Here is a 25,274-nt window from a genome sequence, read left to right as displayed (position 1 = left end):
AATTTTGACTTGGAGAGAGGCTTTCTTACCAAGGAGAGCGTTTTGGATATTAGTGCACCAGGTGCTATCTTTGATGGAAGTGTCAGGTGCAGTGACAGGGGTTTCCAATTCTTTCACGATTCTGAAGAGTTCTTTAGTATTAGATTTATCTTGCTCAATGCATTTGTTGTAAGAGTTTAGCTTCCTTATAATTTAATGTAGCTAGAGTGATACTAGATTTATTAACTTCTGTAGGGTTACTCTTCCAGTGTGATTCAGCGATTCGTTTTTTTCTTTACGAAGAATTATTAGTTGGGGTGTAAACCAGGAGTTGAGGTGAGCTCGTGGTTTAGGTTTTCTCAGTTTTGAAGGGGCAATGAGGTCAAGGGCTTCAAGCCTAGTATGGCTGAAGGTGTCAACTAGGACAGTAGGGTCAGTGCATAATAGCGCTTGTTCATTCAGGACTGGAAGGATGAGAGGGAGGAGTTTGTCACAGGTTATGTCGCGCTTATTTAGTGTGGTGATGGCAGGCGCAACGTCTGGAGTGGAGCTGATGGTTTTGGCAAGGGTGTTGAAGGTGATTAAGTGGTGGTCGGTCCAGGCACAAGGTTGGTTAGCTACTGCATTGATTCCACAATTGAGGTCAGCTATCCAATCAAGGATTCTACTTTTGGAGTGTGTGGAGGTGTTGATGTGCTGGGTAAAGCCTGCGTTAGTAAGCAGGTTGTCAATCGTCAAGGTAGCCGTGTCGTTGGGGTCAGTAAGTCCCAGGTTAAAGTCACCTAGTACAATAATTTGGGAGTTGGTTTTAGTGTTATCTGTCAGGATGTTAGAGAGGTCTTCAGCGAAGGAGGATAATAGCCCTGGGAGCCTGTAGAGTAGGTGGAATGAGATGGTGTGGTTGGGGGTGAGGGCAAATTTGGCTGTTAGGGCTTCCATGGATGAGATTGGATGAACTGTGGAGAGGCGGAAGTTGAGGGAGTTTTTGTGGATGATGGCAATGCCACCACCTGAGAGACCTGGGCTGTTGGTGCGGATCTGGTATTTGAGGCGCGATGCAAATGTCAGCATGTCAGGTAACTCTGGATAAGGGTTTCGGCAGGCAGGCACGCTCGCATAGAGCATGACGGACTGAAGAAGGCTAACCCTCCAACCGTGATCGCTCGTTTGCTCTGAGGGGCATTTTCCAAAGCGGCCTGGGGAGTTAAAAGGGGGGGGGGTGGGCAGCATGGATGGAGAGGGGAGACTGAGAATAGAAGAGGATCAGCGTACTATAAGGGGGTGGGGGATAGCGCATGTGGTTGGGGGAAGAGCAGGGCAGTGTATGATCTGGCGCGCAGCAGAGGGGCCACGATATGTATGGGCAAAGGGATGGGAAGGAGTAACCAGCAGCATACTTGAAAGTCTGAGGGAAGGGGAGTGGAGTCAAGCACACGGAGGTTGGGCCTCCCGAGTCTAGGGCCAGTCAATTTATGGTTGTGCATGTTTATTGCGTGAATCATTTTCCTGGCGGGGTCAGCATGCGACATGGGCCGCTTCCTTGAAAAGCCATTTTGTGGGGTTCAATTTGTAAATATATGGTGGGTTCCTCAAAGGGACGATTCGGTGATGTGGTGTTGGCTATGTAGGAAATGGCTATGGGAGAATGGTTAATCAGGTTATAGGTTGGGGTGGTGGTTCACTTGCGGTGCCATGGATGTGGGGGCAAGAGTAGGTGGGAAGGTTACAAGAGGCCAGGAAAGACATTATTGGAGCCAGGCGAGGGGCAGGGGCAGGGCGCTACTGGTTGGGGTTCAACCCGTGTTACGAACAGGCGTGGGGCGGCAGGCATCACTGCGGCGGGAGCGTGCAGCGCAGTTAGAGCAGATGGGGGTGGCGCAGGGTGCCAACCCTTGCCTCAAGGAAGGGCGTGGGGGGGAATTGCCTCCATTAAAACGGCGGCAGTTAGGAATGGGAAAAACTTTGGCAGGCGATGGTCTACAGGGCTGCTGCATGATTCGGGCTGGGGGGGGCGAGGGCGCCGGGGCAAGTCAGCCAGTAGTTAAGGTACATACCACTTGTACTTATATAGGGGAAACAGTTATGTCTAGCGCCGGCATCTAGCATCAGCGCCTTGTGTAATTTTATAGGCGATGAAGGATTATAGCGCCGGCCATCAAATGTTGGCGCTTTGTTAAAGACGTATAGACCTGGCCGATGCACAAGGATTTCCTTTGTCCTACGGGGTGCCGTTAAAGTACAAGTTCTCAGCATGTGGGGGGGAGAAAGTTATAACGATGAGCACGGCTAATACCCATGGCCATCTTAAGCACTTTTGGGGTCCTGGGCATGGAGATCTCTGGGGCCCCCCTCCACCAAACCAAAGGAAGGAATTAAAGGATCAAGAATACTGGGCGCCCCCCCACCCGTCGCGCTCACAACCTGTAGTTTGATATGCTGTCTCGCAGCATAATAAGCACGTTTGCTCCATTTAAATCCCCCTGATCTCTTCATTTTTGCTCTAATCAGAATGATAAACAAGTAGCATTTGAAGACTGCCATTAGCAGTCTACAAAGGGGTTACTGTTCTAGTACATACAGGATACTTTTTTTTATCAATAACATCCAAGAAGGTAGATGTAGTATTAATGCAGGACCGTATGTAAAAGGTACATGTAACCCATAATAGACAGAGAACTCACATTAGCTGCCTCACAGAATGCAAATGTGCTCATGCATGAATTGGAGACCACCAATTGGAAGGAAGGAGAATGCCACACATACCGTAACATGGATAGTGCAGGCACATTAGAAGCTACCAGGAAGGTGTCTTTATCCAGACAGATCAGTGTTGCCATTGGATATCAAAGGAACAAATGCCTGTGGTGTGTGATATAAATATGCTCACTATTAACACAGTGACACCATGAATAAGGCTTTCATGAAGATCATACCATGAGAAGGAAATCACTCAGAAGGGCTGACAATTTTGAAAGGTTTAGGGACTGGTAATATTGAGAGGTTAGGATATACAAGATAATGGGGCTAATTCATGGAATTTGTGCGCCGAAAAACGGGGATTTGTGCGCCATTCTGCCCACAAATTCCCATTTGTTAAACAGGGATTTGCGGGCCGAATGGCGCACAAATCCCCCTTTTTCGGCACACAAATTCCATGAATCAGCCCCTAAATGAGATGCCTAGGATCATACATTGGTTAAAGGGTGAAGGGGTGAACTGGAATTTGTGCCAACTCTGCAATTTCTGCATTTGAACACTTTCTTTCCCAATTCTTACCATGAACTAAAACAATCTAATTTTATTATAAAAAAATAAAAAAACGGACTTGGAAAGTACACAAATCACATTACCAAACATAACCATTTTTAAACAAAATATTATAGAAGGGTGTTATGCAAAATGGGAATGATTCTAGCTTCCTTCTCTCCATCATCAAGGGAAGTATATAAGAACGAGCATACCAATCGATGTGATTGAACAAATTTAATCTGGGATTGTCTTTTGTATTTTAAAGCTTGACATACTTCCAAAACCATGGCTTGTGACATTTTCATTTATAAACGTGCATTAAAACCTTTGACTTTTACCAAAAACTAAACCGTTTTTTGTGTCAAACAAGCAGACCTTAAAATATGCGTGCCTGAGGCCTGCAGCATATGGTCCGCTCTCTTCTGTCTACCAACCCTTCCACCCAAATGGACTACATAAGAAGAAAGATCAAGTAATGGGCTAAACGATACTAGCAGCATGCAAGAAGGCAAACCTCACAGAAGACAGCACAGTTATGTAAGATATATTAGATGATTTGACCAGGATCACTGTATCGTCTGCTGGCAAATCCAGGATACAAACATGAACCCTATATTCAATATTGTTGAATTTGGATACTTAGTCACCTCTTGGACTAACAGTTTATGCCATTGTTGGAGGCGATTGCCTAGGTTTTACAACACCCCATCTAAATAAACCAATTTCTAGACCTTCACCATACGGATGATATGTTAGTTCTTATAGCAACCCCTATCTGGTACAGGTACATTGCTGATAATAGCAGGTGTTGTTCTGCTAAACCAAGTGCATATGCAGGCAGGTTTATAAACTTCAGAAATAGGAAAGGCTCAGCCAGCCTTGCTGGAATGTGATATTCTATTTTTGCATATGAACTAATATCTCTGCAATGGGTGCTTCACAGACTGAGCAAACTTATGAACCATTGTGGCACTCAATTTATCAATATGCATTTCACCATTGCTTTTTACACATGATCAACATAATTCCCAGAGGAAGGAAAGAATGCTACAGAGTTGTGCAATAAGGAACACACAAACTATGTATACCACAGTGAACACAGAAAACAACAAATGATGAATTGATCAAGGCAGAATGCACTTGCCAAAACATAAAGGCAATGGATTTAGAGCCTCGGCAGCACCCCATAAAATATCCTGACATGTTCTATTTAAGACTGGTGAACAATGGAATCTTTCTTCTTCAGATCAGCTAGCCTTGTGGGGCCCCCCTCCAATGTGGGGGCCCTGGGAAAGTGCCCCTTTTGCCCTCCCATAAAAACGTCTCGGCTAATACCGTCCGTGGGTTCCAACAGTGCGAGTTTATTACACGCCCAAGCACAAGTTTCCTGTTACTGCTACGAAGCTTTTATAACGAGTGTTCCAATGTCCCGGAAACGAAAGGAAAGTTCAGAGAAATATGTGGACTACAATGAATCATTAGATGGATTGGGTTGAAACGTATTTTGTCTTTATAAACACCCTAATGCTATGGATGGCGGTGAGCCAATGCCATTATTGATTTGTAATTGTAAACCAAAGACATGAGACCTCCCCTGTCTAGCCGCTGGAGGCATTTGGAAAGTAGGATGGTCGGCCACCCTGTGTTTTGTTTAGTCTTCGTTTTCAGTGTCACAACGTCACGCTTTCTTTCTGGTGTGTATTTACAGGTTCCCAAACGACAAGAGCTGAGAGGGCTGGTATTGCGTTGGGGGAATGGACAGTGGTTAAAAAGTATGCATGTATGCCTTTCAATTCTGCACATGAAGCCTTCACATGTGGGGTAAAGCGCGGCAATGAGGGAGGTTACTTGGATTGGGGTGGAAATAACAAGGCTATATGGGCTCGTACCTTGTTATTTCGTGCTAGAGCGAACACATATTCTTGATCTCTCAACCACCACACCTACTGCTAAAAAGCAGCTATCACAGTGATTAGCTGGGACAAAACATTTCCAAATTACCCTGCGGTAGCCTATGCGAATGCAGGGTGTCTCATTAATTAGGAATGTTATGGAGGGCTAGCCCGTAATATAGGGGTAACGATATAAAAAGCGCTGGCTTTCAATCCCCTGGCATGGGACATCACGAGCACTAAGGAAAGCGATTAAGCCGGGTTCGGTCACTTCCACTGAGGTGCGGGGCAACAGTGACACTAGGGCAATGGGGAGCCCTTGCCATTATGCGTGCATGTATTTGCCGAATTCGCATGGGGTTGTGCATTTGAATCTTGATATGGAATGTATCGACGGTGGGCTAATGTGAATGTACCAAGAGATTGCAGATGTCATAATGTTTGCAGTTTCGGTCTTTGGTAATTGTTGTGGACGGGGCTCGTGCTCGGCGCGGGATGAGAGAGAGGCCCAAACCTAAGTGGAAATGGAAGAGAGGCATGCTTGGTTTAGTCGTAAGAGCGCTAATTTAGGCATTGCGTTGTGCCTTTTTTATGGTTCAGACAGCGGGGCGGGGAATTTGTTGCAAGTGAGCCATCAAGTTTGTGCGGTTAATATGGCAAACCACGGTGCAGGGATGGGGTTTCAATGTTGTAATATAAATATTGCATCTTTGGGGTAGGCAACATCACGTCAAAGGGCGGGGATGGCGATAAATAATAAAGAATACATGCTACGGAACAGGTCTCATGGCCTTAAAACTATTATTTAGCTAAATAAAAGATGGGAATCCGGCCTTACTCGCTGGTGGAGTGTCATTGCTCCAGATACAGTGCCATTGTTAATATGAACGTGCTATCAAGATAGGTCAGGGGATTCAGCGCCTGCATAGAGCGGATGAGAGCGCAAAATGAATGAGGGCATGGAGCGGATGAGAGCATGCAACAGATAAGAGTGTGGTGCAGATGTAGGTTGTGGTGCAGATGTAGGTTGTGTGAGTGGATAATAGAGTGGAGCTGACGTAGAGTGCTTGAAATGGGCGTAATGCATGGAACAGTCAGAGTACATGGAACGGATGAGTACATAGACCTATTGGAGTGGGCCTGATCTCAAAAACCTAAGGTAAACCACCATATCACATCCCCACGCTTACTCTCTTCTTACACCACCACTCAACTAGAACACAGCGATAATATGACACCATTCGGTATAGCTGTTCTCATACCATCATCTGCCTCATACTCCCCATCACTCTAACTAAACACTGCTGGATACGCACCCCCCAGCCTAGGCGTTCTCCTCAGGCCAAACGCAGCCAGGATCGGTCTGGATAAAACCTGCCAGAGCGAACACATATTCTTGATCTCTCAACCACCACACCTACTGCTAAAAAGCAGCTATCACACGAATGCTACACCAGCTGCACACATATCCGGTGCTCACACGCCTTTTTTGACTCTCTCTATTCTCTCTACTTACTTGAACTTCGGTTCCCGAGGGCGTTCAACCTACCAGCGCATTGAGACCATACCAATGGTACATAAGGCACTATATACATGCAAATTAACATAACATAACACAACCTTTAGATTGGCTGGTATTGCGGTCATGTCTGATGATGATATAACCTGTTGGGATGGCTAGCGAAAGTAGGGGACCAGAGGCTGCGTGAAGCCAGGTTTCCGTGATGGCCATAAAGTCCAGGTCATGGGTAAGGATGAGGCCCGCCACCTCTGAGGCGTGGGCTGTGAGAGATCTAGCATTAATGAATGCCCCTTTGACGGTGTTCACAACGGGATTAATGGGTTGGGATGTCGATGTGTGTGGAGAAGAAGCAGTTCTGGTGATAGGTAGTTTTGGCAGAAGGAAATCAAATGGTGGTAGGAGGCGTGAGTGAGTCTAGTGCCAAGTCTGCCGTTTCTCATGGCAAGTGAGCATGGTAGTATAGGAGTGGGTTTAGATGCAAAATGTTGGAGCCATAGGGCTGGGTTGTTGAGGTATGGATTGGTGTTGTAGGTAGACAATAGGTATGGTTGTAGTGTTATGGTAACGTGAGTGAGGTAACAGAGTCGTGATGTGTTTGCATGTGGGCACTAGGTGGATAGTAAAGTAAAGTGTACTGACTAAGGCTAGGGCAAATAACCTTCGGAGAGGAGGCTTGAAGGATTGAAAGACTGTAGGGGACTGGTGCATGGTGGCAAGATTCACCAGGGCTTGCAGGCAATTGCAATCATAAAGTGCAGATGGCAGTATAGTATGGCAGTAAATATGCCAAGCACTCATTTAAATCGAGGTGGCTGAATAGATAATATCAGGGTAATATCACAAACCTTACCCTCTGCTACGGCCTCTTCCCCATCTAGTTCCTCTTTCCGCATTTAATTTTGCCTTTACACCTCTGTCTCTTCCCTGGAAGCGCTGTAATTGAAGCACCTTTAACTTGCATTAGTTTATTTCATGTTTCGGTTCTTGACATGATGCACAATGGTTCTCTACCACCATGAGTTCAGGCACATTTTTTTTATTTGCCACCCCTTGCAAATAACTTTTATTTGATGCTGCTACTTGGGCAAAAGCCTTTGAACAAACACTGCAGCCAAAGCCTCTAGGGCAGTTTCTGCTGGTTTATAGATCCCCGAGTGTTGTATAAACATGACCTTCAACCGATCTCTACAATTAGTTAGAGATTTGTTGGTTTTGCTTGCAGTGATTTATTTTTACCAAGTCTGTTTTCCCTTGACGCATGACAGGTATTTTTACCAAACAAATCTCCTTTGCCTGCATAAAATCAGCACTTATCCACACAGGCCAGCCACTGCCCTTTGGCAATATTGCCCACATGGGTTAATTCATGTTGGTGGTTATTTCACTGCTCTACATTGCGTTAATTCTACAACAGACTTTTATGGTTCTTCCTTAATATTCTGGAAGTCTTTTCACACATTTCCAAGGTCCCCTAGTGTCCATAGGGCATGTGCCATTACCAGATTACCTGTTGTATTGGCATTGAGTCTTGGCAGTTGCCTCAAGGGTGACTGGAAATGAGAGCAAGGATCCATACGATGCACTGAGGAAAGGAACTAATGGCTATAGTGCAAGTACCTGCTTGTTTACTCTGACTGTATGATGGTGGGGGGGCGGGAGGAGGGAGGATGCTGCTGTGACACTGTTTGCATGGACGTGGCTTGGAGTGGAACTTGCTGGGGTGAGAATTGGAAATGCGCTGCTGATACTAGAGGGGTGTACGTGGCTGGCTGTATTGTAACGGTTTTACTTAAAAAAAATTTAAAAAAAACATCCTTTTGCCACGTCTACCTTAACTGGACATGCATCTGTAGTCTGTTGTAGTTGGAGACAATTGGCACCAGTGGGGCAGGACTTGTTCATTTTTCAGCTTTTGTATTTAATTTTTCATTTTTTCATTTGTATCCTTTAGTCCCTTCGCTAAAGATGCCTCAATTTGTTTAGAGGCTTCCGCACACCAATCAAGAAATACTTTCCATTTGCTCTAGGGGTATTCTAATTGTTTTTATTTCATTTGCTTGTTTAAAATGTGAAGCTTAATTAAATCAAAGGTACCTTCCACATCAATTGTTTCTTTCTCACCCTCTGTTGTTGACCTCCAATTCACCTAAGTACTTGCATGTTTCTCGGCTATAATTGATATTCATAAAATGAACTGGCGTACCCTGAACAAAAGAACTACATTCCTTAGACTGTCATGTTACTGTTCTCCCTCGCCCCTCCTTTTCTGACTCCTCCACTCCACCCCCCCCCCCCCAATCACCCCCAGTGTGGAACGTTCCCTTCCTATCCCATGCGTCCCTCAAAGCCAGGATTAAATCTAGAGATCAGTAACCACTACTGTCTAAGATGCTGTCTGGTTTTGATGGCATAAAGACCAAAGCTTTCTCTAACTCTCTCTGGGAACAATCTAGGTGGTCCCTAACCTAAGTTCCCCAATGCAGTATAATGTAAGGATTGGTGCCCTCTAGCCTCACTTTGTCCTTTCCTTCTGCACCTTTGTAGTCCTCTCTCTTGCATCCTCCTACTCTCCTCCCTACTACTCCACCCACTGTCTCTCTTCTCTCTCCCCTTCACACTCTTGTCTATCCCTCCACTTTCCTCTCAGTAATACCTACCCCATCCTGTGAACTTACTCTCAAATGCATTCTCTCCCTCCTCTACACCAATGCTACTCCCCCTCTCCACACCACTACTCTCCCAGTCACCTTCTCATCCACTCCCTACACTTTTTATTGGTTGTATTCACACACCTTGCACACACACTCAAACCAAAGTACCCCTCCCCCCCTCCGCACCAGCCAATGTTTCACCTTGCACACTCGACACAAGAAGTAGAATTGGCACTGTGATAAACATTGCAGATACTGTCCCTTGCTATGTAACCTAATGGAAATTACCATCGAAAATGTTCGGCCCTCCAAACCAAGAGGGAAAAGACTTTATTTAACCTATCAGTTAACACATAGGCTGCACCAATGTCACACTATTACCATTGTCAACAAGGTGCTAAAATCTTTGTTTTTCTCTTTAGCAGAGATAGTTTCCTCAAGATTTATGAAGTTGAAATGTAACCCCTGCAACTAAATAATTGCAGGAAACTATAATAAAATGCAATTTTCTGAAGTCCGAATGGTAGAAATTTCCTATTAACCTTTGCCATCCCTTAGTAAGGTTATATGCATTATATTAAATACCAAATCGCATACGAATAATCCACTTCCCTAAGTAATGTTTTGAGTTAGGCGGTCAACTCTTCGGCCTACCCAATCTTTTGACGGAGAATGAGAAAACTGCTCGCTGATGCATTAGCTTTGTCAGAATGTGGGCAGTACAGATATTAATGTAACTGGCATTCCTCGTAATTGAATTTATTACAGCCAGCCTTCGACGAAAAAAAACACCAACTATTAGTTTGTCAAGAACCTAAAGTATACACCAATAATGCGTTTTATTTTTTTTTAGCTTGTTCTGCCAGCTACAATTTTCATTTTGGTTGACGTCACTGATCGTTTCCTCCAATTGGTAGCAGAATGTATTCTTGAAAATACTGTTGTAAATGCTTTCCTAAACTAAAACATTTGATTTCACTGAATATTTGTAGTAACAACGTAAATGCTGGCGTTTATATATTTTTCCACATAGTTTGAGCTGTACTCAAATGGGCAGGAGTCGATGAGCATCAACCGCAACAGATACTGATTTTGCTCTAGCACCTTGCTCCTTTGTAAAGATTGAGTTCAGCCAATAGTGCTGAAGCAGCGAGTCACATGGTCTGCTAACGACACGCCTCCTGAGTAGCTCGCCCGAATGAAGCAAGCGCCGTGCACGAGAGCCACAGGATGTTACCACGGGCGTAGACCGACACACCAGTCATTATTGCCATTTGTACTCCAGTATGATGTCTTGGGTGTAAATAGCTAGTGTTTTGTCAAAAAATGGCTGCGTTTAGTGAAAAGCAAAAAATACAAATGAGATGGCTGGGTGGGAAATACAGCTCTCTTTAAGAGCGGCTGTTCTGTGTTTATGGTGATAGCGCGTGAAGATGTGGCGGAATGGGCCCAGATGGGAGCAGGTGAATAGTGTTGCGTAGTGAATACGCCAATGTACGCATGCGCGAGCGGAATCGAGACTCACGCATGCGCAGTTGATAATAAAGACGGTCCACTGGCAGTTGCCGCCGGGGACCCGAGCAAGTCGCACGTCTCCGGCGTGGCTCATTGTGCGAGTGTGTGAGCACATGTGTGAATGACGGCTGGGGCCCTTGGCACCCCCTGCCAACACAACATTGGCGACGAGGATGACTCGGAGCATTTCTCCACTCCGACGGCGTTGGAGGGAAAATCGTCGCTCCGTGTCGACACGGATCCATGCGCACAGCCGGCCGCCATCTTGCTTCACACGCAGATTGCAGTGGTTGCGGCCCGCGAGGGTGCTCGTGCGCCAGCTGCATTTCGGCTAGCTTTTGGAGACCAAGTTGTAGGACTTACACAGCATGTGCGGCCACAGGACTGTGGCATCGAAGAAAAGTGAACCAGTCGACAAGGTGTGACAGAGAAGGATTCTGTGTCGCAAGTAGGCCCACCTGGCTAGACCACCTCGACACCTACGAAGGACTACATCCCCCTGTGAGTACCACTCATCACAATGGGTGAGGAGGGAGAGCAAGAGGGTGGCCCCGGTCCCACGCAGGATACACAATACTTTGGCTCCCATGCCCGAATTCGACCCCACGGGCCCTCCATCCAAATTGCGACCGAAATGGCTCCTGTGGGTCAAAAAATTAGAAATGTTCTTCAGGGCCTCGGGGGAAACGGAGGATGAGGCGAAGATAGCCATCATGGTATACTCGGCAGGAACGGAGGTCCACAGGATATATGACTCGCTCACTATTCCAGTAGTCACATATGACGCAGTAAAACAGGCGCTCAGAGACCATTTCCTTCCCATGGCAAACTTAGACTTTGACAGGAGCGCCGAAAAACAACTGGAAGAAGAGTCGCTAGACCAGTTTTGTGCGAGGCTGCGGCACCTAGCAAGCTCCTGCCGGTGGGCGAATGAAGAAGAAATTATTCATAACCAGCTGCTGCAAGGGTGCAGTTCCGGGAAGCTAAGGAGGCAAGTCCTGAGGGAACCTGGGCTGACGCTGCAGCAAATTCTGGACACAGGGAGGGCCTACGAACTTGCTGAGGGCAGGGGGGCAAAGATGGATGCAGCCACGCACTCGAGAAAAGAGGAAGAGGCATTTGCGATCGGACGTTCTGGTCCAGGGAGAGCGAGGTGGACACTGAGGAGTGGGGAAGGCTCCACTACTCCAAGCACTGCTCCGTCGTGCTCCTACTGCGGGTATGACCTGCCGCACGTGGGTGAGTGCCCAGCTAAATCAAGGGTATGTGGCCGGTGTGGCACACCAGGACACTACGCTAGGGTGTGCAGGGCAGCGACACCAGTAGCGGCCTCGAGGGGGCCAGAGAGAGCTGGCAGGAGCAACGCTCGGAGAGTGAGGGGTGTCTCGGCTGTCGAACAGGGTATGCAAGACCTCAACATCGCAGAAGAGGTAGAGGACATTTTCTTCATCTCCAGCATTGCCAAGGGCCGTGGCGAAAGTCGACAACCAAAATGTACAGTACTCATCGGAGAAGTCCCTACTCCGGTCCTCATAGACACCGGGGCATCTGTCTCTGTGTTGGCTACCGAACACTACAATGCACTCCCAGGCCCGCCAGATTTGACTGAGTCCACAGCAAGAATATACGCATTTGGAGGAGATGCACCCCTTCCCATCCAAGGAGTGTTCGTGGCTCCAGTATCTCATGGACAGAACAGAATCAAAGCACGGTTCTTCGTCACCAGCATAAGCCCACACTCCCTTCTAAGTTGTGCCGTGTCGGAAGCGCTGAACATTGTGCACTTCACGTTAGCGGTATATCATGCCGATCTGGAACGCCTGCTGCAACACTTTGAGATGATCTTCGACGGCATAGGGAAACTAAAAGCCGACCCCATACGTTTGCACATCGATGGATCAGTGAGGCCGACAGCGCTAAAGCACCGCCGCATCCCATTCCATCTGCGGGCACAGGTAGAAAAAGAGCTACAGTCATTGGTTGACTTAGATATTATCGAAAGAGTGGAAGGACCTACCCCGTGGGTCTCCCCAATTGTGGTGGCCCCAAAGCCCAAACTGCCGGGCGCTGTACGCATTTGTGTGGATATGAGGCTACCCAATGTAGCCATCCAGAGAGAACGCCACCTTACGCCCACCCTAGACGACATTGTTGACGAACTTCAGGGGGCGAAGGTCTTCTCGAAACTGGACTTGAGATCTTGTTATCACCAGCTAGAGCTCCACCCCGAGTCGAGGTATATCATCACTTTTACAACTCACGAGGGGCTATACCAGTACAAAAGGCTCCATTTTGGGGTATCGGCTCAGTTTCAGAGGTCTTCCAAAATGCCATCAGGGGTCCCTGTCAGGACTCAAGGGAGTCATAAACATGTCGGACGATATTCTGGTCTTTGCCCGCTCGGAGGCAGAACATCTAAAGCGCCTGGAAAACGCCCTCGAGAGACTTCGCAGCCTTGGTCTAACTCTGCACAAAGAAAAGTGCGAATTCCTGAAGGACAGGCTGGAATTTTTTGGATTCATATTCCACGCCGGGGGCATCTCCCCAGATCCCGAAAAGGTGAAAGACATTCGAGAGGCAGCACCGCCAACGTCCCGAGCATAAATCAGAAGCTTCCTGGGGATGGTCAACTATTGCAGACGATTCATTCGTGACCTAGCCTCCTTGTCGGAACCCCTGAGGGCTCTGACCAGAAACAATGTTGCGTGGACCTGGACCAGTAATGAACAGAGGGCGTTCACAGCCATCAAGAATGCCCTGTCCGGACAAGAGACCATGGCCTATTTCAACCCGGACCGCGAGTCGGAGATCGTGGTCGATGCCAGCCTGGTGGGGCTGGGCGCAGTCCTCATGCAGGCAGACCATCAGGGGACCATGCGACCGATCGCCTATGCGAGCAGGGCGCTCACGGAGACAGAGAGGAGATATTCTCAGATTGAACGTGAAGCCTTGGCCATATTGTGGGGGTGCAAACACTTCCGGATCTACATCCTAGGGAAGCCAGTTGTCGTGGTGACAGATCACAAACCTCTCATCCCGATTCTGTCAGGCACATCGTCCAAACCTCCACCTCGCAAAGAAAGATGGATGTTCTCGCTCATGGAGTATGGGGTCCGGCTACTCTACCACCCAGGGACACACAACCCAGCAGACTACTTGTCCCGCCATCCGGGTACCGGACGACCCAGAGACTCGCAGGAAGTGGCTGACTGCATAGAGGCTATACACCTGGTGGTGGAGTCGCCACTGCCTGTTGCCCTGCGCGCCACGAGATCGCAGACGAATCCAACACTGACGAGGCATTCATCATAATAAAAGAAGCCGTAGCCAGTGGGGAGTGGCGAGAAGTCCTCCAGAACAACTCCCGGAGGAATGTAGGAGCGCAGAAGGACCTACAAGCGCTCTGGAAGGCGCGCCATGAGCTGTTGGTTCCAGATGACGGTCTCCTGCTGAGAGGCCACCAGATCGTGATACCCAGAACACTGGTGAACAAAGTCCTGCAGCTCGCCCACAAAGGCCACCAGGGCATGGCTAAAACGAAAGCACGGCTCAGGTTGAAGGTCTGGTTTCCTGATCTGGAAAGAAGGGTTGAAGAGTTCTTGAGGGCCTGCATTCCCTGCCAGGCAGCAAGTCCCGTGGAGAGGGGGCCACCTATTCAGGCAATGGAACGGAGTGACTGCCCATGGGGAACAGTGCACGCCGATTTCGGATCCACCGGCAGAGGAACACACTTCCTGATGGTGACAGACCAGTTGTCGCGATATCAAGAGGTGGAGCACCATTCAAAGGACAGCTATTCGCTCGCTACTGTGGGGAGAGGGGGATAAAACATCGTAAAGTCACCCCCTTTGGCCAAGAGCGAACGGAGAAGTCGAACGCTTCATGCGAACGCTCAACAAAGTGTTCCGCATATCGATGAACGGGGAGGAAAAGCTCAGCCGCAACCTATTTCACTTTCTCCGAGAATACCGCACGACACCGCACCAGTCCATGGGAGTCGCTCCCGCAGAGACCCTCTTCAGCCGGGTACCAAGAAGACTGCTACCTGAAGTGGAAAGGCGACGTCCGGGGGAGATCGACAACAACCACGTGCAAATGGAGAGGGCCGCTCAGAACGAGAGAGAGACAATACGATGAGGATTACCAGAGAAAGAGATTGCGGTGGGAGACATCGTGCTGGTGCGGAATCGGAGACCTGAAGGAAAGCTGTCACTGCCATACGAAACACAACCTCTGGGAGTGACACACGTCAAGGGGTCTATGGTCACGGCCGCCAATACACGAGGGACTGTCACCCGGAACGTATCATTCTTCAAGAGAATAGGGTCGGCGAACACAGAAGAAATCGTCACGCAAGGCCCAGATCCGGAGGCAGAAGTGCCACAAGGAAACGATGGACCGCCAGAGACTCCTGGGGCACCAGAGATGCCCAATGTTGAGGCACGCAGGTACCCGAGCCGGGCGGGGCGCAAGCCGCCGCAGAGGTTCCAAGACTTTATTATGGACCCTGCCTCGTAACCAGTGACACACTGTCAGTTGCAGATTGAATAGATCACTGTTAATTCTAATGTTTGATGATGTTTGTTGTTCAAGGGAAAAGGGAGGGATGTTGCATAGTGAATACGCCAATGTATGCATGCGCGAGCGGGATCGAGACTCGCCCATGCGCCGTTGATAATAAAGACGGTCCACTGGTAGTTGCCGCCAGGGACCCGAGCAAGTCGCACGTCTCCGGTGTGGCTCATTGTGCGAGTGTGTGAGCGCACGTGTGAATGACGGCTGGGGCCCCTGGCACCCCTGGCACCCCCTGCCAACACAACAAATAGGAAGGAACCAACCGCATCTTAATTGCAGACTTTTTACGGTTCGTTTCAGCACTTGTTGAAATTAATCCTCAACTGAACCCTGGGGACAAACTGCTAGTTGAACGTAGGGGAGAAAAGTTGGAGGGACTGATAGCTCCTTTATATTTACTTGCTTATTAACCCGTGACACGGCAATAACACTGGTTCTTTTACATTTCGCTTTACACTGCTTTGCTGCAGAGTGACTCGTAGGCCAGGTGAATGCTAATAACGAACTGTAACAGTTGTAAAACGTGTACATTTACTGAAGCTTAGCGCGTGGACATGACCTGCGCCTTCTGCGTGTTGGTTTTCTAGAAACCAATTCACTGGCGTACGTATGTAACCTGTTTTCTTCAAGCAAAACTTCATAGTGAAATAATGCACTGTAATGTTTTTCTCCATAGGACTTTTTGAAGAACTATTCAGCTGATCAATTTAGAATGTTCTGCCTTCGCTGCAAGTATAGATCAGGTATGTGCAAACTCTTTTTGTAATGTGCATTTTGTCAATATTGCACAGAACATCAGTTACTGTTTTAAAACCTTTAATTTTGAAATGTTTATAGCAACAACATTCAGTTGTACAGCAGGTCAGGGTTAGTCGGTCACTCGGGTTACTGTCCATTTCTCTTGCACTGCCAGAAATGCTATTGAGCAATAAAGCTGAAAGTTGTATGATTGATTACCAGTGTATGATGACTTTTGGCTCAAAACAATGCACATATTTTAAAATGAATTTGATGGCAGTAGCTAACCTTCTCACATATTAATACAGGAAAGGTACAGAAACTTAATTCACTGTATTCTCCCAAATACCAAGACCATGTTTCTAAATAAAATAAACTGAAACGTCTCTGTTGCAACCTTGACACAATTTGCAATCAAGTGTTGTGCTGACACTGCAAGACTATTTATTTGCTTTCCACCCTAACTTTTGTGACCAGTTTGTACTCCAACCTACACATTGTCATATCGGAACAGTACATTTGACGGAATCCGTATATTTGTTAGCATAAAAAAAACAAATGGGAGATTTATTCGAAAAGTGTCTGTACGAAAAGTAGTTACAGCCGAACATTTCGAATAACCTGCCCCATTCAGTGTCCTTATAGTGAACAAAGGCCGTGGGGCTGCGGGGGTGCTCCCTGCACCCTTGTTCAGTATAATGCTAACAGGGGTTGCGGGGGTGTCCCCTGCTCCCAATTAAAGTTGAAGAAAAAAAAAGAGGGCCCTGCGGCGCTGGCTACCATTCACGTAAGTGAAGGGAACCAGCGTCACAGAGGGGTGCTGGAGACGGTGGCTCACAAGGAGTTGTGCCGCCAAGAGTTAAGTAAGGGGGTGGGGGAAGTGGGTTGTCAGAAATGTCCGTGGGAGGGAAAGCAAGTTATTTTCATTCAAATAATAATGATATTTTCTCTCCCTGGGACATTTCATTTGATTAATTCATAGTAAACCAATTTGACTGAAACCAGTCTCAGAAACAGTCTATCGCTCCCTCTCATTCTATGGCACCAGCAAAGTCTGCAGCCTTCACACCACAATGCTCCTTTTTCTCTGTCCACCGCCGCAACGCGACATAGCAGGTAAGCCCAGATGGGCTTTGGGTGATTGATCTATTTTAAAAAGTGTTTTTCTCGTTCCTGCCATTTTCGGAAAATACATGTCTAATTTGCCCCGCAGTGCCTAGCTGTGCTACCCATCTGTGCTGGGCATTTTTTCATCACTTGTGGCCGCCCTGCACTCTACATTAGCCGAGCTGGGCTGCAGAATCCTGCCTGGGCCATTATCTACAAAATGGCCAACTCCATTTACACATGCCTCCCCACCCGCCCTGCAGCATTAGTGATTGGCAGTCCGGGTAACTTTACACCAATGAGGAAGCCGGCAGGCTTGAGCCGGCCCTTACAAAGGCCCTCCACTAAGACCCCTGTCTGGCCCTGTACAGATCTGGAAGAGCCTCTCCATGCCGCAGCTTCAGCAACATGCCCCCTGCCCACGTTGCCCAAAGACCAAGCTTTCAGCACTTCTTGCATTTGGTAACCATGAGCTATCTGCTTCTACTCATGTCCGGTAAGCACCCCAGATCTGGACTTCAGCCCGCTGCCTGGTTGCCACCGACTCTTACCCCCTTTCCTTCTAGCATATTTGCAAACTGACCCTGTTGAGCACCTACTATGTGCACCTCCCTTAAACTCACTCACTGCTTGTTGTTTTTCACTGGTTGTTAATGCCTTCCTCTTGAAGTCTGCCTTTACATCTGTGCATCTTCCATTTTTTGCTATATTGTGCTTTTTGGGGAAATTCAAAGCTGGGTGTGCTTTTTTCACCTGTGCAGCTCCCATTTTGTGCTGTATTGTGCTTTTTGGAAAATTTGAACTTAGGTGTGCTTTTAGATCTGTGCATCCACCTGTCTCCCTCGGCTGCTAGGCTCCCTGGTGAGTTTGTTTCGTGCCTTGTGCAGCCTCTCCTTCTATCCCTCTTTCCTCCACCTTCATGGCACTCGCCATCTCCCCCATCTACTCAAACTGCTACTCTATCACCCATCCTTCCTCTATCACGAAGTCGGGAAGAAAAAAGTTAAAAAAAAAGATCTCTTCATCTCTAATCCTGGCCTACCTATTGCAGACACCTATGTCAGTGTTACTTCCAGACAGACTATCACTGATATCCTGTTCTCTGTCCCCTCTCCAGACCTCTGGGCTTCTCATCTGATCTCTGCTCTCTCTCCTTTTTCCTCCTCACCCATTAATGGTGGCACTAGATGGGAAGTACTCTTTGCTCATTTCTCATCCTGTAGTTGCATCATCAATGTCTATCAAAATGGCGCTGTCATGGCTCAAGGCACTCAACCAAATCTTCTCCTTTTCAACTTGTGCCATTAACTTTCTTCCTACTTCTGCAACTTCTCCTTCCACTCTCTTGGCACCTCCTTCTCCTCATCCGATGGGTGTACCACCCTCCTGTACTCCTTGAAAAACCTTCAAAGGTGGTGACCGGCTTCACTTAGCCACTCTGAACACTCGATCTGCTGTCAAACATTCCTCTGGCATCTGCCTCCTCCTTGTAGACTTTGATCTTGACGTCCTTGCTCTCACAGAGACGTGGTTCAGTGCCAGCTCTGTCACTGCTTTTGACTCCATCCTCTCTGATGCCTACAAGATCCTCTTCAAGCCTCGGCCCAATAAATCAGGTGGTGAAATAGCCCTGATTTTCCCTGAGTGGGTCCCTACCTCTGTCATACCTGCCCAGCCTTACTCCTCCTATGAAAGCCTTACCTGCAAGCTTGGTGTCTCTTACTCTCACTCTCTCACCCGTGCCCCTATCTACAGTCATCCTGGCCCTGTCTCTCATTTCCTCTTGGAATGGTTTTACTTTACCTCTTCTCTTCTGGCTTCTACCTCTAAACTTCTCCTCCTTGACGGCTTCCACATCCACCTCGACTCCACTGCCCCTGCCTCCCCACACTTCTGTAATCTTTGTATCTCTCTCCTCACTAGTCTCCCTTCCGGCCCCACCGACTCGGCTGGACACTCTTGATTCCTTCATCCATGCTGATCTCCCTCTCTCCAACCCTCTTCTACCCCTCTCTCTTGGTCTGACCACTCCCTCCTCTCTTCGCACTTGGAACCCCTTCACCCCCTTGAGTCTCCCACAGCACTGCCAGCTTCCTTCGCGGTCATCCATCCGATGAAACGAGTTTCAGTTGCTGCTTTTGCCTCCACCTTCATTCCCCTCCTTCCCCACCTATTGACTCTCCCACTGACTCTGTCCTTGACATCCTTCATCTTGCGATCACCAACACTGTTGACGTTCTTGCCCCTGTCATGAGGATCCACCTGAAACCTGCCTCCAAGCGTAACAGTTGGCACGACTCTGATCTAGCCCCTTTGAAACACAAGTGTAGGGTTGTTGAACAGAAGTGGCAGACCTCAGACTCATCCTCTGACAAACTGGCATGCCGCCGGGTCCAAAGGAAATGCTGTCTATTCATCCGCTCCAAAAAGAGGGTCCAAATCCAGGCCTGTATCTCCGGAGCGACTAACAGCACAGCTGAACTTTCAAAATCTGCAAGGAACTAGCCAATCCTTTTGCAGTCTCTCCTCTTCCTTTCCAGGCCCTGTGCACTGCTCTGGCAACCCACTTCACCTCTAAAACACTGGACATTCTGATCTCTCTCTCTCTTCTTCCCACTCTGCCCATCTGCTCTCCGTCCCATTGACTGCTCCCCCACCCACACTCTCTTCCTCACCTATCACAATGGATGAGGTCACTAGAGTTGTCCGCTGTCCCGACCCTCACCCCGAAGCCCCCCCTGGCCTACCTTTGGGCCAGGGGGAGCCTTGACCCCAGTCCCCACTAAATCCAAACCTAGGCCTTCTTGGGGCCAGTCCTGGCGCCTTTGGCGCCAGGCTCATACTTAATGAGTTTGTGCTTTGGGAACTACTTTTTGTTACTGTCATTCAATGTGGAAGCATCCACAGAATCAGGCTTCTTGGAACCTGGCTTGCAGAAGGATTGTTTGGGTGTGGTACCTTGGAACTCTTTTACCAGGACTTCTTTCTTGAAACTATTTAAACCACACCCGACTGGACTGGCACGCTTCGCGCTAGTTTGCAATTCAGCAACGTGACGCTCACCTTGTTCAGCTTCAGCCACGAACCTCGGAGGAACAGCATCTGCAGAAAAAGAAAGAAGACATTGTTAGAAAAGGTTGCAGCTTACCTGAATTTCATCATTAGTAGTCCTCAGCTCTTCCGACCGGTATCCAGGAACCAGCGCTCCTTCGGATCGACGGACCTGCAGAAAGGGAGAGACAAAGCATTAGACATTTTGCACAATTAACGAACTCTGCAAAAAGGCTTACCTTGCCATTCGCACTTTATTCAGCAACACCTCTGGAATTCTACACTCCGGCGGAGCACCGCGACCTGTGATGATAAAAGATAACAGACTAGCAAAGGCAAGGCACCTTAGCGTTGCGTAAAGCGCCTACTCGCCGCGTCAAGGCGCTCCAAAAAACACTTATACTTACCAGCGAACCCCAAATCCAATCTTCGCCACGAATTAGACTTCCACGTACCTAAGGAAGAGAAAAAGATATTGTTAATTCCAGAAGGCATGTTAGGACAGCAAAACACCATAGCAATAAGACCTACCCAAAAGACTCACGTCGGGCCGGCATCAGTGAAGTAACTCGACCGCCATTGCCTGCAAAGCACTATGCGCATCTGCCGAGACAGCAGGACGGAGAACCCGCCAACATCAAGAACAAGGTGAGAGGAAGCCCAGAGGGGCCGCAGACATACCGGGTGGTGGGGGGCTGTTAATCCCAGTTGCCCGGTCCTAAACATTGTTTACCTGTATTTCTGGCAGGATTCCTCCGCTGGTCACTACTGGGCATCGCAGGGAGGGATACCAGGACCCCGATTGCTGGGTGGCGCCCCCGTGGAACCAGGTGAGCGTAACAGCCGCTCTATGAGGGTCTCATCCAAATAGGTTCCTCCCTGTTCTTCCAGAACCATTAAAGACAACATCTGCTCCCTCGCTCTGGCTCTTTCTGAATTCTGCAACCACTCCTTAGCCTCTGGCTCTTTCCCCTCCTCTATCAAGCACAACCTTGTGCACCCCTTCTAAAGAAGCCTTTTGCTGACGACTTGTATCCGGTCAACTACTGCCTTACCTCGGCTACTCCCTCCCTTGGGAAACTCCTGGAGAAGTTGGTCTTCCCCCAACTGAGCCAGCACACTGAGCTCATTGGTTGTCTACATGACCATCAATCTGGATTCTGAGCATCCAGAGGCACTGAAACTGCTCTCCTGAACACCTGTGAAGAAATGCTTGCTAATCCTGACTAATTCTCTTGCTGTTCTCATTCTCCTTAACTTCTCATGCGCCTTTGACACGGTCAACCACTCTATCCTCATAAAGCGGCTCCATGATACCCTACGTATCTCAGTCCGGGCAATGGATTAGCTGACCTCCTTTCTCACTGACCGCCCCCTCTTCCCAGGTGCTTCTGGTTTCTTTCTCCTCCACCCGCTCTACTTGTGGTGTTCCCCACAGCTCTATCTTCTCGCCTTGGCTTTTCAACATCTACCTTGCTCCTCTTGCTCACTTGATCTCTGCCTTCTCCTCTCACTTCCAGTGCTATGCAGTTGATATGCAACTCTTGTTCAAACTTCCCTCCTCCTCCTCCTCTAGCATCCCCGACTGCCTATCTGCTATCCATTCCTGGTGCACCTTCAGTGATCTCTGTCTTAATGCCAGTAAGACTGAGATTCTTCCTATCAGGACACCCGTTCCTCGCTTCCCCCTGTACTCTGGCCACCCTCTATGGGCTCTCTTCCTTGCCCTGAAGCCAGAAATCTCAGGGTCATCTTTGACTCCCCTCTCTCCTTCATTCCTCACATCTCAGATCTTGACAAGAAGGCCCACTTTCAACACCACCTCCTTAGAGGCATTCTCCCTTTCCTCACCTTCCCCCAGAAACTCAATGTCTCTAGAGCTCTGGTCCTCTCCAGGCTGGATTACTGCATCAACCTCTTCCTTAACATGCCTTTCTACCCGCCACCCTCTTCAAGTAATTCGGAATAGGGCTGCAAGACTTAATCTTGACCTCAAGCCCAGGGACCGTAAATCTCCAGCTCTAAAATCTCTACACTGGCTCCCGGTTGCTGCTAGGCTAAAATTCAAAACTATTTGCATCATCCATAAGGCTGTCTGGGGCCCAAGGCTACCTGCAGCTCTCACTCAGTAAATAATCTTCTTCCATATCCCTTTGATCTTCTGGCTCCAACTCTCTGCTGGTCAAACGTTTCTCCAAGCAGAGAACTTGGGGCAGAACTCTCTCCTATGCTCCCTCCTCTGGAACAGTCTCCCTCCCTCTCTCTCTCTCTCTGTTAAACCGGTTCACTTCAAGTTCTTAGAACAACTCAAGACCTTTCTCTTATCCTCCTCCTTCCCTCTCTCCCTCCTGTGCTAACCATCCCCACAGTCGCTCAGATCGGCGGCCAGGCCCCTCAAGATTCCAAATAGGGTCCTGGCCTTCTGCCCAGTCGCCACCAGCTTCCGCACCCCCTCTGCACTGGCCTCTGGGCCCACACCTGCCTGTTGTCTGATCTCAGGTGCGCACTTACCTGTTGGGTGTTAGACCCCTTTCTTCACTTGGGATGTCTCCGCTTGTGCACTTACCTGCTGCCTGCAGCAGGCACCTCTGGCACTTGCCCCTGGACTACCCTCTAGCACTTACAACCGTGCCCCCCGCCCCTTCCCTTTTGCTGCACTTGCAAGCTCTGAATGTCACAAGGCCTAGTAGGGCTGCTTTTTGTCTTTTATTTATTGTCATTTCTTTTGTTTGTCTTTCCTTGCTCCATTCCCTTTTGCCTTGTGGCGCTTTTGTCTTGTTGTATAAGCGCTTTATAAATGTCCAAAAATAAATAAAATGATGCCTGCACTATAAAAAAAGACCCCTTGAGTGCATACATTATTTGGTAGGTATGTTTTTGTCTTTTAAATCCTGCACTGATAACCTGTGCCTAAACGATGAGAAAATGTGACTACTGCTCTTCGGATCTCCTTCCCGTCGCGCCAAGCTCGACGTAGTCTTCAACCACTTTAGCATCGATGGCCACACTATCCTGGTCGCCAATTCTGTAAAAACATTGGGCATGACTCGCCATGTCAATCACATCGCCTCAACCTTAGCCTACGCTACAGAGCTCGTGCTCATGCCTGCAAACCTTTCCTCGACATTGAAAATAGTCGTACTGTCGCACGGGCCGTCATCTTGTTCAAGCTGGACTACTGCAATGCATTACTCTGTGGCAACTCTGAGAAAAACCTTTCCAAACTACAAGTCCTGCAAAACAGTGTTATCGGTGCCGGCCTGAAATTGAGTAAGCACGATCATATCTCAGAGGCAAGAAGATCCACCCACTGGCTCCCTGTCCGTGAACAAATTACATCACAAATTCTCATAACCCACTGTTGCCTGTCCAACAATGCGCCCTCAAACCTCGCTCGGAAGGTCAAGAGACACATACCTAGCAAGCCACTGCCTGAGCACACCAAGATATAAACGCCAGAGAGCTGGCTGCTCCTGCTTCCCTATCTGCTCTGCCATTTTCTGGAACAATCTCCCACTAACACTTTGAGAGATACCCTCTTTCCACATCTTCCAGAAAAAAACGTAACTCGCCTGTTTATCTAACTGGTTTCATCCTTTGTTCCTTGAACTCTGATATGATATGATAGGTTATTTATAACGCGCCGAAATGCCCAGAGGTTTCTAAGCGCGGACCCGGGTGTTGTCTTGCTCCAAGGCGAGCACTTTTCCCACTGATCTATCCTCCCAGGACTCTGCAACTTCCCAACTCTTCAATACATTGTAAGTAACTGTTCTATTTTATCTTCTGTATGTAACAGCGCCTAGATGCCCACAGGTTTGCATGCTGGTATAAATGCAAAAATGTATATACAAAATAATATGTGCACTGATGTTTGTGCAGGTAAGGCCAGTTCTGATTCCTTGACACACAGGTTTTGTGAACTCAGGATTGTAACCTTCCTTGCCCGGCAGGAATCATTGAAACTCATTAGGAGCCGCGTGTTCATGCACAGCTGGATGCCACATGCTCTCAGAATTTCATTGGTTTCTGCCATTGGACAGTTCTTGTCCAATATGCAATTTTATTTGCTCGTTTCCCCACTTTTCAGTCTTCGCTCTTTCTGGCATCCCTTCCAACCAGTATCCCAATCTAATGAGATATTGTTGAAACACAGGTTTAAGAGTTGTCTGTTCTGCCAGGCTATGTTTTTTGATTCTAACTAAATCATCTCAGTTTTCAGTCCTTGGCACAGGAGCATCTATGGCTGCACTACACCCTCTGCAATGCTCTTCCGTTATGGGGAATATGAGGATTGCCATGAAAGGATTGGCATATGAGCAGCCGTAAGGGATCAGTATGGCTTCTAATACCCACATGCCCCTGCTGTCCTAGAGATGTATGTGTCTATATGTGCAGGAACCCCACTGGCCCAGTCTGTACCACTCGGCTGCTGAGTTCACTGGAGCATACCTCTGGTCGCTTGGATGCTTCTTCCACTTTAGTACACTACAGAGGTTGCTCCCCCCTGGGAACACAGGAGCAGCATGGCATGGTGCATGGCAACAGGACGTTTATTGCTCCACCAGTATATGAACGTGCCAAAGAGAACAGCTACATGTGCAGCCTCGCTTCTAATGGATTCTTTCCTGCCACAGATTCCTCATGTATGATATCCCTATCCCAGCGCAGTTGTTCTCCCAGGAACATTTCTCCTACCAGGGTGTACAGCAGGTCTCTGCATCAGTTCCGTCAGACGCCTCTACGCGCCCCACGCCGAATATGACATCGGGCCAGTATGTATAGCGACGCAGAGCCCCATGATCTCAGTTCCTTTTTCCGAAGCACTCTGTTCGCTAATGGGAAACACGCTTGTTGAGCTTCTTATTCTTGAAAATGGCATGTCGACTTTGTCAAAGGCCTCCGGTTCCAAACCGTGTGCGGATTGCGGCCGGCAGGTGTTGGTCTTTGATCCACACCGGATGTGCTTGTACTGCTTGGGCGAGGAACACTCTG

At 48.2% G+C, this 25,274-nt stretch overlaps 1 protein-coding gene across 4 annotated transcripts in view; it reads left to right on the top strand.

The window, feature by feature from the left end:
* CARS2 (cysteinyl-tRNA synthetase 2, mitochondrial) overlaps positions 1-25,274 on the top strand; it is a 1,341,930-nt gene that overhangs the window by 933,854 nt on the left and 382,802 nt on the right. For all 4 annotated transcript variants that reach the window (XM_069636755.1, XM_069636758.1, XM_069636756.1 and 1 more), the window contains one exon: positions 16,060-16,126. In XM_069636755.1, coding sequence (XP_069492856.1) covers positions 16,060-16,126 — 67 coding nt within the window. The remainder of the gene's footprint in view (positions 1-16,059; positions 16,127-25,274) is intronic.

This window comes from Ambystoma mexicanum, chromosome 7p, assembly GCF_040938575.1.
Source record: "Ambystoma mexicanum isolate Mex_15411 chromosome 7p, UKY_AmexF1_1, whole genome shotgun sequence".
Classification (NCBI taxonomy): Eukaryota; Metazoa; Chordata; class Amphibia; order Caudata; family Ambystomatidae; genus Ambystoma; species Ambystoma mexicanum.
Note: the sequence above shows the minus strand (reverse complement) of the source record. Positions and strands in the feature narration are given on the sequence as shown.